This window comes from Terrapene carolina, unplaced genomic scaffold (genome assembly GCF_002925995.2).
Source record: "Terrapene carolina triunguis isolate 2854851 unplaced genomic scaffold, T_m_triunguis-2.0 Scaffold234, whole genome shotgun sequence".
In the NCBI taxonomy this organism is placed as follows: Eukaryota; Metazoa; Chordata; order Testudines; family Emydidae; genus Terrapene; species Terrapene triunguis.
Genome location: NW_020664585.1, coordinates 4019479 through 4038831, shown reverse-complemented (window position 1 = coordinate 4038831; position 19353 = coordinate 4019479). Strand labels below are relative to the sequence as shown.

At 43.8% G+C, this 19353-nt stretch overlaps 1 protein-coding gene across 2 annotated transcripts in view; it reads right to left on the bottom strand.

Annotated features, from left to right (window-relative positions):
• The window catches only part of SSH1 (slingshot protein phosphatase 1), a 50836-nt gene that overhangs the window by 15836 nt on the left and 15647 nt on the right, over positions 1-19353 (bottom strand). The window contains exons 2-9 of one of the 2 annotated variants that reach the window (XM_026656879.1): positions 12281-12384; positions 8668-8732; positions 7869-7990; positions 5232-5300; positions 4598-4663; positions 3003-3197; positions 2646-2739; positions 1544-1672 (exon numbers count right to left, since the gene is read on the bottom strand). In XM_026656879.1, the coding sequence (XP_026512664.1) occupies positions 1544-1672; positions 2646-2739; positions 3003-3197; positions 4598-4663; positions 5232-5300; positions 7869-7990; positions 8668-8732; positions 12281-12365 (825 nt within the window). In that variant the 5' untranslated portion in view covers positions 12366-12384. Of the gene's footprint in view, positions 1-1543; positions 1673-2645; positions 2740-3002; positions 3198-4597; positions 4665-5231; positions 5301-7868; positions 7991-8667; positions 8733-12280; positions 12385-19353 lie in introns of those variants that run through there. The other variant, XM_026656877.2, reaches the window with a different exon arrangement.

The window sequence follows — 19353 nt, the reverse complement described above, 5'->3', positions numbered from 1 at the left end:
CCCCACCACCGCAGGTCCGTGATTTGGCCGGTGGGGAGAGGCGTCTCTCCCCGCTGCAGCCCTGAGTCCCTGTGTGGGGCTTAATAGGCAGCTGCCTGGCCACGCGGCTTAGAGGGAACTTAGGTTGTTATGCTAGTACCACCGAGTCTCCGGCTATTGGAGTGCGTGAGATGGCCCCTAGAAGCCAGGGGAGAGGTTACTGTAGAGGTCCATGCACAACACATTGCAAGGAGAACTAAGAGGATTTTAAAATATGATTCGCTCTCAGAGGCCTATTTCCTCAGAGTCTATCATGGAAAAGATGACATTGCAGCAAAGTGCAGAACTGCTCCCATCTCAATTAAATCTTTGCTCTGGATGGCAACTTCCAGTTTTGCTTGGAGTACCATCTAGTGGCAAGAGATTACAAGAGACTCATCCCCGCTCTGAGCCTGTTCACAGGCTGAAAGAGCGAATCACCTTTCAAACTGATTATTTATATAAAGCCAGCCACGTGGTAGGCACTTTAACTCTCTTAGTCTATTATTGTTACCTTTGATTTAGCAAGGCAAAAATAGAGGGCCCATAACTGGTACACTTGGACAGTGTCCTGATCTAGGTCCTTACCCCATCTTAAAGAAAAACGACTCCTGTTTGTAGAAATATTAAATAAATCCATCAAGGGCAGCCTTTCCTGTGCACAATGCACCCAACGAACAGGAGCACTAATATCAGGGCCAGGACACCATTTTATTAAATCTACTTAGCTTCCAAAGCAGGGCAACAGGTTATTGGGCACCCGGGGAAAGTCACAGCAGCAGGAATAAATGGGAAAAAGGGAAAGACGAAGCACTTCCTCAGAGCAGTTCTCAGGACATGGGGGAAGGCTGTTTTCCCGCGTACTGTATCAACCCCTGGCAACCTCTTATTTATTTTCTTTCCATTAGAATAAAAGCTCCCATACTAAGACTCTAGCCCCTGCCAATTATCTACAATTACAAAAGCAAAATGCCATTCACCCAAGTCACCCTCCTGCCTAGAAGCCGGTCCTAATCAAACACTACCACCCCAGTACGTCAGTCTGCTCCTCAGCTCCTTTACTTCTCTTCAAAGGCCAGGTGAAACAAACGTCCCCCCGCAGCATGCCCCCACGTACAGAACCCTCCACCACGCCATGCCCACCAGGTGTTCTGCTCCTGAGCTGAGCTGGCCAGGAGAGGACCACTGATGGAGCACAGTCACTCACAGGGAGAGAAAGGATCAGGAAGGCCCCCAGCCGCTCTTGCCAGCCCATCAGCGCAGCTCTGTGTGTTCAGAATGAAGGCTCAGCTAGCAGAAAGGGCTGCTGGGCTGTGGGCCTTTGGAAGCGACATGGGGAGAGGACGGAAAGGAGGCCTACAGTCTCCTTGTATAAAAGGTTCAACATCAGGCTCTATCACCTGCTGGTTTTTCTCCCCATTGCAGGCTTTACACCCAGTGCAGCTTGCCTCAAGCCCAGTGGCTGCTCGTGTTTGACTGATGCCCCCTTCTCATGCTCAGCATAGCTTCTGACTCTGTGGCTTACCAGATACAGATGATCAAAAATCAGAGATGGTTTGTCCATCTGCCCCAGGATAAGCAGCATTTCATTGTCTATAAATTCCTTGAATTCTTTCAAGTTGCAATTCATCTGCTTCTCCAGCTCATTTCGTATCTGTGGGGCAGAAAATGACAAAGTATGCCACTTAGGAAATGACAGCATACCACCTAGATGGTGGGCTGTGCAGAATGAAAGGAGAGTGCCAATAAATTATACATCCATCCATTAGAGAGCGAGAGAGACTACAGTCCGCAGAGAAGTACATAAATGCTTTCAGAGACAAATAACCTCAGTAAAAGATCATGTGAGGCCCCAAATTCAGGCTTTGTAAATAAAGCTTCATGCAAAACCCAATAGGAACACAAAAACTGTTATGGTATTTTTCACCCTGAAGCATTCCCCTGAAGTGCTGAACACCCAGCACTGTGCTAGCACTGGAGAAACCAAAGCAAAACCCACTAGAAACAAGAAGTAAAAAACAGCAGCATCATTGTGAAAAGGGAATGAGATCTTTTAAAGTCTCTCACTTGTAAGGTGGCAGGTAGGAAACATTTGTAAGGTATATAGATTTTCTTCTTTATCCCCTCCCTTTAAAAGCCAAACCTACCCCAGATTTCTGCATTACAACACTGCATGGGAGTAACTCTACTAAAACAGAAGAATCTGAGCATTTTCGGGGCAGCCGAAGAAGAAATGCTGGCAACCAATTTGTAGGGCTTTTACCACAGCACAAAGCTCCAGGCAAGTCCACACTCAGGGTACATTGTGGGTCAGTTTCCAGGTATCCTTATACCTTGGACCCCTATAGGAGCTCCCATCGGAGTATTTCAATCACTTGTTGTAAGGACTCTAAAAGCCCACTGTGAGGTTGATGTCATCCTATTTTACAGATGGGAAAACTGAGGGGCAGAGAACAGAAGACTTATCCAAGGACATGGAGTAAATCTTGTAAGTACAGGTGGAAATATATATCCAGAGGGTCCTGACTCCCAGTCTTCTCTGACCCTTACCCAGTGCTACCTCCCATACTCTGGACAACGACAGGAACCGAGTGGTCACAGGCCAGCAAATGGTAGGTTTTGCTTACTTCTTTGGAGGTCACGTTTTCCAGGTCTTTGCTCATCATGATACTTCGGAGTTTGGCTTTAATGAACCGCTCTGTTCTTTCCCCCTCAGTTGGCCTGCAAAGGAAAATTAAAGGAACTATCCAGACAGGCATTTCACTGGGGCAGAAGGCCTCAGCGATGCTCTCTCGGTATGATGATACTCTTACATGGAGAAGGGATGGGAAGGATTCAAGTTAATTAAACTGACACTGATGACAGAGGAAAACTTTACAAAATTATGTATGAACTGAAAGGAGATAAACTATTGGAGAAATGAAAGGGAAAACGTGGGATTTCTGAAGTGAACAAAGACATTCAAAATAAAACTCAGAACTGACTTGTCAACAAACAACGCTGGGGAATCGGGGCGTGTCGACTCCAGGTCCTGCATCGTGTTCCACTCATTGATGCAACTCTGGTCCGAACTGATGCAGCTTTCATAGTACGTGGCCCAGACCAGAGCCATTCCACCTGGGAAGTAATTGTACCTCCGTGCGACCTCACAAGCTTTGTGGAGGATCTGCAGGGCAGACCTACATGTTTCAAAAGCAAAGAAGGGGAGAATCTGAGCATCATGGGGAGTAAGAGCACACAGAAGCCCAGGGCCCTTGAGATTTTCAGCTGAGACTTATTTTCAACTTAGTTTGTTATGGTTTGGGGTTTTTTTTTTTTTTTTGACAGCAGAAGGTTTGCTTTTTCCGATTTCAGATAGAGGTGTCACAAACACTAAACAGTATGGTTTGGATGCCATCTCAAGATCTGGTTACCACTCAACACAGGACGAAATTCACCCCATGCAAGAGACCAGCACAAGGCCTATGCACCACTTGTGTCTCGCTGGGACTTAATCATTAGCTAACTTAAAAACTCAGACAAAAACCGTAAGCATGTGGACACTTCAAACCACTCTATCAAGGAGTCGAAAGGCACATTTAACAGCATTCCTAGCCCCTGGAACACACCAAGAACAGAGCCCAGATTGGGTAATTTGTTTTTGCAAATTATAGCATTTAACTTTAAAAAAAATCCTTCAGTTCTGTAGATGTTATTACACTGAACACATTGACCACATCAGAAGCTGCTAACCGGAGGGGCAGAGTTTTAAAATGGCAGTAACAAGGGGTTTGTTTGTTTGTGTACCAAATAATCCCTAAAATTACATCTTCTTCCATATCCACATTGTTTCCCTATTAAACGTTACAAGAGCTCAGATTTCATAAACTCCAGCGCAGCCAGCATAATGTATGTGCTAAAATCTATGCAATTTGTTATATATCGGAACAAGTCCCTCAAAAATCACCACCATTAAAGGCAATCTGTGGTCAGAGCAGTCAGGGATTTCGTGATATCCAAATATCCCCATTTTGCTGTTTTGGGATGTGTGTATGTGGGTGAGTGGGATTATAAGAGCTCAGCCAACATAATCAAAGCTGTGAAGTGAAACCCTGGGCTTCATGGAAAGTTATCAGACAGCAGGAACTCCAGGGCAACACTGCAGCAACAAAGAGCCCTGGAAATTCCATGAGATTGGCAAGAGATCCTGAGATGCCCTCTTCAGCTAGTTACAAAAATACAGAGAGAGCCAGCATGGGGTTTGCAGCCTGATCAATTTCATGTTCAACTCGGTTCTCATATTGAATAATCTTATTCATGTAATTTCCCTCAGTGCGTATACTAGAGAGTGTATAGTTGCTCTGAACAGAAGCATGTCATTTACCATCAGGAAAATGGCACAGCACGCTCCTTACTCCTTTCAGCATACTTACCTGCCGAGACAACCAGCTTTCTAGACATGGAATTTTTTTCTTAAGGTACTAAATAACAGCTATGTAAAATGCTAAATGCAGGTTTGTTTGTTTGTTTAAAAAAAAAGCTAATATAAATGATCATTTTTTATTTTTTTTTAGTAAAACTAAATCACTAATATACATACCACATAGCTTGCACAGAAACTGGTTTGAAGATATGCATCTTCCCTGCAGTGCTCACACTAAATCCACTAACAGAGAGAGAAGAAAAAGTCATACAATGCCCCCTTTTGCATTAGATCCTCCATTGAGCAAACCACCACTGTTTTCCTGCTAAGACAGTAATGGCCATGCTGCAAGGCAAAACAAGTCATAGCCATTGCAGTACGTGTGGGCTGGCATTGACAGTTCACCAAAATCAGAAATGGGAATTTATGCAACCTGATTATCTAACACAGCTCTTAATGTCCTTGCAAACAAGAATGTGAAGGGAAAAGTTTATCTGCAATTACCGGTAATTAAAATATTGCGTATTTGTTTACTTAGAGAAATCACTAATAAGATCTAACACATTCTATCACATAGCACAAAGGTAGCAATAAGCAAAAATAAATGATCAATTAAATGGACTGAAGTGAAAGAACCTAAATTTGAATTTTCTTTAACTTTAAAAATGAGGACACTCTTAAAACAGCCCTCTAACTGGGCAAAATAAATCAACTCTAATATCCTCTGAGCTCTAACCTGAGCTATTATGATCTTGCTCTCTCTGACACTCAAATTCGTCCCTCTAGACATTAAAATGTTTTTGTTTCGTACCCATCTCCATCAAGATGTATCTTGGTATCACTCCACAGGCGCAGGACCATCCCGATAGTGCAGCTTTTACTACCATGGAAAAGGAAAGAAGTGACAGCATTCAATGCTATTGTTATAAGGAGTTCAAATGCAGGACACAATAAGGTTACTTTCTACTGTTAATTCCCAGTAGATTCTGAATACGATGTATCTTTATTTAAAAACCTCACCTTCCTCTCTAGCAACTCTCACTGCAACATCTATGCTTATACATACAGCGTCTAAACACACACTGTACAGCCATGCATGAAAATCTTCAGGGCTGCTGTGACAGCAGTGTGCTGTTTTTCAGTGATGGAGTAGCAACTTTTTAGAAGCAACGGTTACAAATTCCATCTCTTTCCCTCTCCCGACAGGAGCCATGTATCCTATCATAGGCCACTGCTGACCTTTACTTCATCTTCCCCATTAAAAGCCCCAAAGAGGGACAATTCCCTAAATGAGTGGCACATACACAGCAGGCACTCCAGCCCATCAGGCACCCGTGTGTCCAGTTGTCTGGACGCACAGACCTCCGCCCACCAGTGCTAGGTAGAAAATCAGGCACGAAGGATCCTTAATGGGCAGTTTGTGGGGTTTTCATTGAATCAGTTTGACTGGAAGAAGCGTTTAAGGGGGTCTTATGAGTTTATCTAATCCAAAAAAGTACTTCAGTATGAAAGAAGAAATCTGTCAAGAAAACTAGACCATGATGTGGACCAGACGCTTTTAACTGGTAAATAATTAAGCTGCCAAGATATTAAACTTTTAAAGGACATGAGCATGCATGCAGCAGCCAGTTTGTAAAGAATTCAGAATGATTTTTTTTTTTAAATCATACTCATTGATACAACAGACCAAAGCAGCCAACCGGCTAATTTCAATGCACATGTGGGCAGTGCGCACTTCAGAGCCTTCCAAGAAAACGGGTGTATCAGTACAAAGGCCCCATGCTAGTAACTCAGAATGGTGATAGCCAAGGACTCTCATTCCAGCCTCAACACAGGATCCAGGGCGGCTTAGGTAAAACTGCCATTACTGACTGACGCTGGTTTGTACTGAAAGGTTTTCTTTAATCTAATCTACAAAGACATAAGGTCCTTAGTCCCTCCTGTGCCATTGACACACGGGGCACACCAGTTCCTCCACTGATGATGGTCACTCATTAGCTGTGGTACTTCTTCCCAGGTGATGCCAACACATTCAATATCCTCCTGTCACTGTCTTCTGCCAGTTCTCCTTTGGCCTTCCTCGCTTTCTCTTCCCTCCCTTGGGTACCCAATTCAATGCTTGCTGAGCATGGCTCCCGGCTCCCATCTCCCATACGATGTACATGTCCCTGCCACCTGAGGCTTCTTTCTTTGATGATCTTTTCTACGTGTGCTGCTCTGTCAGCTCCCTGACTCTCGCAGGGATCATTGTAAATGAAGACAACGCCCTACCCAGAATTCAGGGCTGCTCTGGGGTATCTGCCAGAGCTATTTCCCAGGTTACCCCCTCATTTTGCACAAGTAACCACCAGTAGAAATTATTTCAAAACCAGTCCATCTTAGTTTCGGACAAGACGTAGCAAATATTCCTGGACTTTCTATAACGCAGACTAACGTTCCATTCTGTAGTGCTGGGTTAGGAGCTCCTCTACCCCTCTGACAGCACTTAACAACAGTGGGAAGTGTAGCACCAAAGCAAGTAAGAAAGAACTTCATAACCAGGCATGGCCAGTGGGTTTACTGTCAATGAAAACATTGTCTTACTGTATATTATATTAGTATATATACTCCCTCCTAACACACATCTACCCTCTTCACTTATACTCCCTCCTAACACACATCTACCCTCTTCACTTATAGTACAGAAAAATCCACTCTGATTTATTAGAGGACAAGAGAAAACATTTTAAAAAACCCTACATTTTGGCTACTCCTTAGGCATAGTCAAGTGTAACATGATAGAGGGCTAGTGGTCTGAATACAGAACTAGGAGCCTAGAAGTCCTGACTCTCTACCACACACTCTGCCTGTGTCCTTGGGCAAGTAATGACCTCTCTGCCTCTGTTTCTTAATCTATAAAATAGGGAGAGCATGAGGATTCTGAGGGTTACTTAATATTTTATGGGGCTTTGGAAGTATTCAGCACTCTTATCAGGAGATGGGTTTGTATCCCAGACAGAACAGAGAACTCAAATTTGGGAAAAGCTAGACATAAATCCCTAATCTTTCATCAGTTTGGGTTTGTTTGTCCTTTGCAGGAGCTTTATGCTATCTTCATGCAGATCCATCACTGTCCAGCTCCAGGACATTAACAACATGTTGGGCCTGATTTGAAAAAGCGGCCTCCAGTTTTGCAGCTCTAAGTAGCTGCAGACACGTTTTGGGGCCATTAGACATCTAGCTACCTTAACTGGCTGCAGATCAGTCAGATGCCACAGTGCTATAAAAGGACTGTGCATACAGTACTTTGCCCTGAGCTGTTTGCAGTGCTGCAATGCAGCCAAAGACTTGAAGGCCTTTGCAACATCAGGTCCTTCACCTTTATGGGAATCAGGTGACTTTACAGTATGGCAGAGAGAGTGTCCTGTTCAAGCAACACCGTGGCACATGAGAAGTCTCCCAGACATACCTTTCTTTGCTAGAAAAGTCCACTCCCAGTAAAATGTTTTCTTCTGTGTCTTGCCGCCCACTGCTATACACGACCACCATGTATCTGACTCGATCTGTCCACATGCTTTCCAAGCGCACAGCCTAAAACAGGGCAACACAGCTCTGCAAACCTGCTGTCAATGACCATTAGTGCCATTACTGTTAGAGTTCATTATTTGTATTGCAGTTGGGCCCAAAGGCCCCAGTCAGCATAGGGCTCCATGGCGTTAGCTGCTGCAGAAACATATAGGAAGACACAGTCCATCCTCTCCTTGCACACATTTAGCGCTAGTTTAACCAAAAGCCTATAGGAGGGGAGGGAAGGGGCACAGTGGGAGTGCAGTTTCTTTGCCTAGATTACCAGTCCCCATTCTGAAACTTGTTACAAGATGAAGTCTGAGGGGAAAATAAACTGGGATTTTTTAAAAATGTAGGTTAAGTAGGGAAGTTGATAAAAGTATCAATCTTGCACTGGATTGGGGTATAGGAAGGTACTAAGAGGGCTCTTCCATCTTTTCCTTTTATGATTCTTACACTGCAGTGTCGCAGTGACCCTACCTGGGGTAATTCAGGAGGCCTTTCCCTTCTGATGTGACATTTCATATCCTCTACAGATGTGTGGCTGTCTGCATTACTCAAACAGGCAGGGTTTTAATAAAACCCTTCTTTAAAAGGGAAGCATGGCCCTGTTAGAAATACCAGTGATCATGGTGCTATTTTACAGAGCTATTTCATACTCCTCCAGCTGAAAGAAGGGCAGAAACTGCAGACCCTCTTACCAATTTGATTCTGTCCTCACAGCGCAGAAGGTTGATCATCACTTGAAGGTGCTGGGGCAAGTCACCTGCAGAGATGGTTGGGAAATAATCAACAGATGTTGCTATGGTCCCTTCTTAGTGCACTAAGCTGTGCATGTCCTGATGTATAGAGAAACTTAAATTCCTGTAAGTAGAGAATATTTGGGAAGCCATTCAAGCCTCATACTCTCAGAGAATTCTTAAGATGATAATGACAGAATTGAATTTCCCTGGATACAAGACTAATTGGTCTGTCATGAGACCTGGACATTTTGGCATTTGGCAGGCATTGGATACATAAGGAATGCCTCTGCCACTGGTTCAAATTATAACCAATAAGATTTGTCTCATAGCTACCACATCCTGCACTGAACAGTAAGATTTGTGGGCAAGGGATTGGGAAGGAGGGGAGAATGGGGAAACTAAAGATTCCTGAAAGATTAAGGCTATAATAAATAAATACATTTGTGAATTTCATACAAGAGACTGTGGGCCTAACTCAGGGCATCTTCCTTTTGAACACAATAGGAATGTTTCATGTGTGAAGGCTGTAGAACTGGACCCGGCAGAGGTTACAGTAACATTTTACCCATCCGCAGTTAGTACCATTCATGCAATAGCATACTTGGACTCTACAGAAGCAGACACATTCCTGTTTGGTAAAAATGGGTTATAGGATGAAGTCATACATGTGAAAATAAAACAAGACCTGTCTAATAATGTGATAATGCAAGCATAACTTTCTATACAAGATACAGTTCCTCCCATAGGATACTTGCTGGGCATATGAAATTGCTGACAGTCTGAGAAACCAAAAGCCAGGCTTGGCATTCAAACATGCTCTTTGTTATTCTGGTGTGTTTACTACGCAGACATACAGTACCACACTGTGCCTTTCCCACATGCTTCTTCACGCAACGTGCCCTGATGGCGGTTTTTTTTAAGCTAACCACTTATTCCAAAGCTGTCAAAGACAGAAGGCATAAAAATACAGCGCAAGTGGGGCTCAGTCTCTTTAACCCTACGTATACTTACCAGTCTTAGTGTACTTTTAATTTAAATTCTCTACTGTCTCTTCTCTCCCTTTTAGCACACTGGAAACAACCAGAATCTATATATGTTCTTAAAATGTTATACATGTTTATGAGCTAGGTCTAGATGTAGCATCTAAATTAGAATTTCCTGCCTAAAGCCAAGAAATGAAATATATGGAGCTAAGAGGCAAGGGCTTTGGGTCATGGACATCCTAGGCCCCAATCCCATAAGGAGCTCCTCACTGCTGCACTCACTTGGAGATCTTTGCAAGAGTGTGGCCTGAACTGTGCTCTTAAGATTGTGCTTGTGTTTGTCTTGATTAAGCTGGACATCACAGGAAAATGGGGTTTAGTCAAGTTTATGTAAGGCTACAATAACCAAAATATTAAGTGAGGGCTTTAAAAGAACTCTGAGGTGTGGAGATTTTTGGTAACTATTCCTGGTCTATTTCTCGATTTCAACAATTATTCCTTAGCCGAAAGCACTACAGACTGCTTCACACTAAAGCAGCTTGAAGCGGGCTAGTCACCTGTCTTTTGTGGTGTGAACCTCACTAAGCAGTATCCTTGCATTAGTCTCCATTGAATAAATATGATGGAAATGTGGACAGAAGTCATTCTTCCCTTTCCCTCCAAAACTAGCCAGCTGAATTAACAGGGTAAAGGGGCTGCCATCCCCTGAAACATCAGGCATTGGCCACTGGAATGGCTAGTCGGAGTCGCTGGTAAATGCTATGCTCCTTTTAGATTGAATCCTAAGGATGCACATGCCAAAGGCGGCATGCTGATCTGCAAATAAGGCTTCACAGTTCCATTCAGGACTGTGTTACGCCCATGGTTCATTTGGGGACTTTATGTGCTGTGCAAAAGCCTTCGTTCTGCCTACTCAAACCCTTATGTGAGTTGGCCCCTGCGCACGGCTCAGATTGGTTACACATCAAAGACAGTAAAAGAGAGAGTAAAATGCAGTTCTGGTAACCCTTGCCCATGACCCGTTTTCACTGGGTGACATAATTTTGCCATTAGCTTTTTTCCATTTTCCATCTACAACAACAGAGTCAATTATTTTTATTTCAAAGGGTAATTGTTAAAACTGGCTTTTTTCAACAGCCCAGTGACAAAAACTAGAGTGGACAAATCTGCAGAAGGGAGTGGGGTTGTTTTGTTGTTGTTGCTTTTTATTATTTGTATTATACATCTATCATGCGTTCCTGCTAGCACTCCGGTTATCTTCCTTATTAAAAGTCAAGATTATAACATAGCATAAAAATATACAAACCATTACTGATGAGCTATTTTTTCAAGGTAGGGACAACAAAATTTATCGATTTAACTAAAAATTACTTCTTTAAACATAATAACTATGTATTTATTTGGCTTAGGATGTTTAGATGGGATAAAATCTTACCTGGTATACAAAAATTCAGTAATGAATTCAACGTGATTTCCATCTCAGGCCCTGATTCAGCAAGGCTTATGTCTAATTTTAAGCACTATATTCGACTTCAGAAGGATTACTCGTGCACTTAAAGTTAGGCCCATGCTTACGGACCTGCCAGGAATCAGGGCCTGCAGCAGAGCTAGTCCCCAGGCAGCCTCATCAACACAGCTGGCCTGCAGCAGCTGCCTGATAGCCATGCAACCTGCATGACTGCCGAGCCCAGCAGGCTGGCTCTTAAGCCAGCAACAGCAGCAGCTCCCTGGCTTCTCAACGCTCATGCCCGCCGCTGTGCCAGTTCCTGCTGCTCCTGCCTTGCACCCAGCCTTGCCTCTGTCCTGTCCCTGCCTTGAGCCCCTCCTTGCCTGATACCCTGCTCACTCCAGTTCCTGATCTCTGGTTTTAACCCCTGGCTCTGGCTCCTCACTACGGACTCTGACTCAACCACCTGGCTCTGGTATCCAGTTCCTGATCTCCAGTTTTGATCCTGACTCTGGCAACTGACTACGGCTCTGACTCCAGCCACTAGGCCTGCTGCCTACGCCGGACACTAGGCTACAGCACCCTTGTCCTGGTCAACTTACTGAACCAGGGCTTCAGTGCCCACAAAACAGATGATAAAACCACTGCTCAAGAAAAGGGAACAGCCCAGTGTAATGGGTTCATCTTTTTGCTATACAAAGAGAGGGGTACGCAAAGCAGGTTTAGTCAAATTAGTAAAGCGGAAAGAATAGACATTTCTTCTCACAAGAAGGCTGAAAACATGGATGGCATTTCAAAAGAACCTCATACGGCTCAGCAGATTTTCCTCAAAGGCCCTAGACCAAAGGACACTGTGCTGAATATTATGATGTTCATAGCGGACTATTTTCTAGTTCAGTGAGTGACAATTACAAGAGAATTACAGACATTTAAATGGGGACACGGCACTCATATGTTCCAGTTCAACTTCTTCCATCATAAGTGGGGTGGAAATCTGGCTTTACTCAGTGGTTTACACAATGGCCCACACTCTAATGCCGAGGGGGAGTCCCCCACTTCCCCGCTTGCACTATTAGTCTGTCACCGTGCACAACACAAGCAAATGCAAGAAAGTATTTCGATAAGTGATTTAATCAATAACCTGCATTCTTGTGAGGATGCTGCAGACTCCGCTGGCCTTGTGGACTGTTTCCCTGTTGTAAGAAAAGCGCTGCTCCTTTCACCATGAAAAAGCTCTCACTTAAGCTGGAAAACAAAAGACACAGGAAATCAACCCAAAGAAAACATCAGCAAAACACTCTCAGGGTCAGGATACATTTAGATGGAAAGTCCCAAGCTTCAGACATTACAACCCAGCAACTGCACTGCTTAAAAACTTGGGAGTTACATCTGGAGGGTATGTCATTTTTCAACCGGATTACAATGCTTGGTCACTACAAGAGTTATTTGCATGAGCTCTTACAGAGCTGGAAGTAAATTTCCATGTAATTATACAACATCATTTGATTAGGAAACTCTACAAATTAAAAACAGCAATTGTAAGAACTCTGCCACTAAGATGGTATGGTACTATGTAAAGTGCTGAGCCAATCATTATTTCCACGGCACACATTTCTTAGGAATGAAAAAGAAAAAAAAAAAACAAGAAACTGAAATTATACATCATTTTTTTAAGTTACAAGAGGGCTAAAAAAAAAAATCCTTTCTAAATGAAAACTGTACAAGTCAAACAAAACTGCTTGGAAACATCACCAATAAAGAATGGCTTTTTTGCTTCCCGTGAGCCTGACCCTGCAGTCCTCGTGCGTGTAAAGCTTCCGCTGACAGCAGGCCAGGCCCCAATATGTGCAAAGATGCGAGTGTATTTCCCCAAGATTGAGAGGAACGTGGATCTGAGAACATAACTAACAAAATCAGTAGTTACAGTAAGAGTCAGCTCAAGTCTAATTACACGTTATCAGGATGTACTGGTGAGCATTTGCCATTTGTGTCAGTGTCCATTTCTAAAGTTAGCATTTCCCACAACACTGAAAATCAGTATCTACCAAGCTATTTTTTGGTTACCGCAGTTACCGCTTACATTGCATTTCTTCTAAAGAGCGAGACATCTAGTAATGATCTTTACAAGGCAGGTCCTTCATTTTAGACCCAAATTTGCCTCCATCTCATACCATAGAACCTGAGGTTCTCATCTTTCTTTATTATTGTCCATTGTCTACTAAGCTAAAACGCTGCATTATGAGACTGGGACTGGAGGAAATTATTTATGCTACAGAAATCAACCCCACTCAGGTCAAAGCTCCCTGCACTATCTGCCCTCTTTTTTTCCTTGGCCTCATTTTGGGTCTTTGTCCCTGGGGAGGAGCTCACACTCTACTGCTCAATTCTAAGCGAGGACTTCCAAGTGAAAGACATGGAATTATGGCATTCCGCTTCTTCCCTCTCTGGGAACCCCTTCTTTCCAGGTGCATGGGGGCTGCCCAGACTAGTTCAATCAGGTTTAAATCTTCATTTTTGATTGGTTTGAAAGTTGGCGAAAATTCGGTCACTTAAGGTTTCCAAGGTTATGTCTCTCAGAGCAGTAAGTGAGATCCTTACGGCATGGTTATACTCTGAAAAGTGACCGAAGTCAGCATTTCTACATTTACTCTCTCACAGTGACTCCGTATCACACTCGTTCAGTTTACTAGTAAAACAAAGTTTTTCCTAACTGCTAGCCATACAAATTGTGCCTGGGATCTGAAACTCAAGCTGTGATCTTTCTGACTTGTACACCACCAGGAAGAGATTCTGCAATCGGAATTTAGTTAATTCCATTCATCATGTGTGCATCACAGAAGAATCCAGCTCTCTCTCCCATAACTGCATTGGTTCTGCTGCACTAATGGGAGAGTAAAGCAGTAAAAAGGGTAGAGAGTTATAGAAGAATAGCATCACTAACATGAACAGCTCTGACTTTGAATACATTCTGGGAGCAGATCTGCTGGGTAACGTACCACCTTTATAGTCATGCTTCTGACAGTAACTCATCCTCCTCCAGTTGTACATAAGAGGAAAGAACAGTTAAAATAACCTACAGCTAAATACTTAGCAGTGGCCCTGTCTCGAGAAACTTGGGAAATAGTCTCCAAATCAAATTCCTTTACATTTCCCTTTGGAAAATGGGAAATGTACACAGTACAATATAATTTACCCCTAATCAAACAATGACTGTGAAATCTCTATTTGAGACAAAGATAAACTGATGAAGACAGGACTCTATCCCCACATTAGTAACTATAGCTCTGGGTGGGTCATCGTTGTCTGATATTTCCCTCTGCTGTAGTGATGGCAGTCAATCCATCTCTTACAATAAAGAGGAGAATTTCCAGTTGCAAGGAAATGAGAATGTTGCATTATCTAATGTTTGTGAGATCATCCTGCATTTTGGGACCAGCGTGAAGTCATAGTAAAAGGGCAATGATTTTTGTGGCCATGTATTCATCTACATGAAAATGAAGGTGGAGAAGTCAAACGACTCATTGAACGCAAGAAATTAAAAAAAAAAAAATCATGCATATTTCTCGGACAGTGGCCCCAACCTCACAAAAGACAGCTCTCTGAAAAGCAGACAGTACATATTTCCCTACCACTAACTGCTCTCATGTCCCCACATCATCCTTTTCTATAGTGGCTTTCAAATATCCAGCGATCCAATACATCAGCATGTCAAAGCTCCCCTTTGTGAAAGCTCTTATTTTAGGAGTTTTATTAAAATGCGAATGCTGCCCAACGCTATCCCAAAGATACACTCTAAGAACATGGGCTTCCTGCAAAAGAGACTTTTCTGTACTTTCTAACATTTCATGCAACTGTTCCAGAATACAGCTAACAAATGAAAACAAAAGGAAGAAAAAAAAAGAATATTCCAACTCATTTCTACATTGGTTCTTAAAAAGCAGCACATTTTTCAATCATGTTATTTTGATAAAAGCAACAAAACTCGTTTCCGGACCTCAGTTACCATTATCTCTGCAAGACAAAGAGGATTTTTTAGACGTTTCAGTAAAATATATCTTTAAAAAAACCCCACAAAACAAAAAACAATACCCCCCCCCCCACTACACAACAAACCCTAACCCGCTGAGCCTGAGCAGCCCTGGCAATGCTCTAGTGAGCGACATTTGGTAGCAGAATAAAAACCAGTGGCATGTACATACTAATTTGGACTGGATTTCTTTGAACAGCAGAAGCACTGTGCTGGCCCAAGAGACAGGCAGAAGTCAGTAAAACCAAAAAGATTCATAACCCACTGTTAAACTCACATCCTTTTGCTTCTAAACCCTTAAAAAAAAAAAAAAAAAAAAAGCAAAATATAGACCGCATAGTCTGTGAGGAGCAGAGAAATCTCTTGTCCGTTGATGCTACCCAGGAACTGGATGACTTTTAGAGAACACTGTGTCTTCCACTGATATCCTGGCTTGAAAAAGCACTTGTCCTAACATATCCTGATGAAAGAGGGCCATTCAAAGGGGGAAAAAACAGCTGAAGCTTGTTTAATCACTTCCCTCCTACAGACTTTTTTTTTCCCCTTGCACACTCTGGAAGCAACACAGCACATATCAGAAAATGCAAAGCAAAACAGCTGGGCTCCAAATAAACTCCAAATTCATTTGGACATCACTAGATAAAAAGTGCCACATTGACTGATGACTATTTGTTTTTAATAACAATACACTGCATACCAATACAGCAATGTAGCTATAAGTAAAGCATCAATTTAAGTCTTTCCTTGCTTACAGTATGACTACCAAAGTTTGCTTCATTCTTTTACAGGGTGAAGCATGAGTAACTGAGATACTAGTAAAATGAAGCCTTTCAGACAGTTTAGTATTGTTGTTTGTTCGCAGCTGGTCACAACCAAAGTCGCTGAAGAAGGCGTCTTACAAATCCTTGACTAATTGTCCAGGGTTTTTCTACAGGCATGAACCATAATCACATGCTTACATTTAGCAAGTACCACTGAGTTAACCAAAGGAAGAAGATGCTTCTGTACATTTTTTGCCCTGCCTGCACCGCTCAACTAGGAAACACACCACGCAGAAAACAACCCCCTTCCCCACACACACACACACCAAATTCTCACCAATTCTGTCCCTTTCCAAGAGGAGTCACTTCAGACTCCGGACTAAATGCAATGCTCAGAGTCCAAGTGACATTTGAGGGGCAGGGAGGGTTTTGAGGGTGTCAGGAAATTTGGGTTCTATAACCCAGCTCTGTCACTGACCTCCGGCATTTGACCTCAGGAAATTCACTCATCTCTCTGTGCCCCAGCTTCCCGGTCTGTTATTGGGGGATAAGAATATGACCCTACTCACAGAGGTGTGAGGCGACATTCACTAGTGTCTGTAAAATGCATTGAGAGCCCCACCGTGAAGATGCTGCCATGTCATGTATTACAATTGGTAACCTTCTCCGTCAGGAAAGCAGGGGTTCTCCAGCCCTCATGGCAAAGAACCTTGTGACATGGTGGCCCGTATCCTACTCTAAAGTCACAAGAGGTCAAATCCAGGGTAATTCCAGTGAGTTCAAGTCAGCAGAGCTATTCCAGATCTATACCAGAGGGGGAGCCGTATGTGTCCCATTGTTTACAAGTGTGAGGACTTGCAGGTCCAAGTTCTGTAGTTTCTCTGATATTTATGCATCTTTGCCCTCCTTGTACAGGGCCTTTATCCATACATCTCAAAGCATTTTACAAACCTGGTAAAGTAGGATCATCCCCATGTTGCGGGTGGGGAAACTGAGGCACAGAGGGCCAGTTGCTTAAACTACAGAAACAAAGCAACTCAGTACTTTTGCCCCAGTTTCTTCCGACTTACAGTCCTTGGCTCTAACCACTGACCCACACTGCCAGTCACATTTTAAAGAAAAATATTTACTGCTGTTTGAAAAAGTTACTCACAAGGACATGGCTGCAGACACACTGCAATTACATTCCAGTTGTTTAAAGAGACAATTTGTGGTACTTCTGATCATTTCAAAACCTGTCTCCTATGGCCCCAAATATAAAAAAAGCAGTTTAAATCTTTTAAAAATACCTCGTCTTTGATGTCACGACAAAACGCATGTTACTGAATGGGGGCTCCCAGCTGGAAGCATAGCCCAATTGCATAACGTTCCCTGACATGCTCATTTTGACATCATGCCTCAGGCAGTGGTGCACAGTGGGCACAAAACGTGCATGCTTAGGGTACTTTAGTTCTCTGTTTTCTAATGGGAAAGCTCGCATACTGGAATGGCTGTGCATTACAGGATACAGCACAACTCCGTATCTTCAACTCCCTTCATCTCGGAGTAAATGTCCACACTCAGTAGAGAGGTCATTTCATTCAGGAAGGAGAGGCGCCTCCAGGGTAGAAAGCAGCAGCTCCTTAACAGTTTAGGACAGGAAGTAGAAAAACGTATCTAACTGAAACTGCAGGAATTTAAGACGGCAGAATGTAATCACCAGAGTTTACGTTTGCCCAGGATATTCTGACTCTTGCTAAAAGTGCCATGGGATCTTTAATGAACGTAATGGTCAGGGACCTCATTTTGAAGTCTCACTGCAATAAAACATATTAGCATCACAGAGCCTCCTGGGGCATGATGAACTGATTATCACTGCATTTGAGGCTGATCACATCTAATGAGTACATTGAGGGCAGCTGGAGTTCAGATTCAGTTACTCAGAATTGTGGTCCAACTAGTCTCTAGAAGAATACTAGAAATTCTGAGTCTCAAACTTTATTTTCCCAATTTCTGAACTATCGCGGCAGACTTCCTTCCACACCTTCTGGCTAAGCATTACCATCCTCCTCCCCACAGAGACTGCATGCTCTGGCCACAGGAAATGGAGAGAGAGGAGCTTTGTTCCACTGGATAGGAAACTGCAGGGGAGAAATCACACATAACTAACCTTCCAGCTCCTTGCTCACCCAGTCAGCAATTCTCTCCCATTGTTCTGGGTCCTGGCTGCAGCACCACTGAAGGAATGGTGCTCACTGAGCCTCCCTCAAGTTAAGGTCTGTAAATGACGGCTAATTGGCTCTCTTATTTAGGGTGTCAGCTTCCGTGAAGGAGCTGTATTTTGGATGTCCCTAACAGTTTCAGGGCCTCCTCCCAAATTTGAGCCCAGAGAAACTCCCTGGATGGTCTTTTTCCATTTCAGTAAAACTTTTAATCATGGGCAATGGCTCCTCTATAGCCTCTGGCATGTACTTGTATAGCTTGGATAGCCTTTTGCTCCACACAAACTCTGTAACCAGGCCTTCCACGGGCACAAAGCCACGCCTTATTTCCAATGCACTATCTCTTTGTCAAAATCAAGATTCTTAACTGCCTCCTGGTCAATTTTAAGATGTGTACGTGTGCACGTGTGAGATGGGGGTGAAGGACATCAATCTTTTAGTGCTAGCCCACAGCCCAGCAGGGAGGCACACAGCCTTGATCCACTGAACAGACAATTCCCCTAACCACAGCCATTTGAACAGGCATGTGCCCTCCACACGGTCAAAAGCATTTTCAGCAACCATTGATGCTGCAATCACTAGGCTGCTCCTAACCAGCATGGAGAATAATGAGCACTTTCTCCATGTTCTCCAACCGGCTCTGCCCCCCATTGCTCCCCCCCTCCCAGTTACCTGTGGATCAGCGAGCTCGCACCCTATCTCGTCTAGCAGTGACCATCACGCAGGACCGCCCAGAGGGGGAGCAAATGGGGCAATTTGCCCCAGGCCCCAGAGGGGCCCCCACGAGAGTTTTCAGGGGCCCCCACAAGAGTTTTCGGCAGGTCTTCGGCTGCAGGTCCTTCAGTGCCGTTGGAGCGAAGACCCGGAGCTTCTTCCGCTCCCGGTCTTCGGCGGCAGTTCGGCAGCGGGTCCTTCACTCGCTCCGGGACCCACCGCCGAAGTGCCCCGAAGACCCGGAGCGGAAGGACCCCCGCCGCCGAAGACCCCAGGCCCCCTGAATCCTCTGGGCAGCCCTGCCATCACGAGCTTAGAGCTGCAGAACACCACAGAGGACGTCTGCCTCCTCATTCCAAAATACAAATCCCCTTCAGATTTATCTAAAGGAGAGTCTAGCTCCAGGAGAATTAAAAGGTTTCCAACAACAGGAGGACTTTACATGGTGTATTTGACAATATCTGGCCAAACCCAACCTTAGCATTCACCGGTGCAGCTCCTGTTCCCGGCA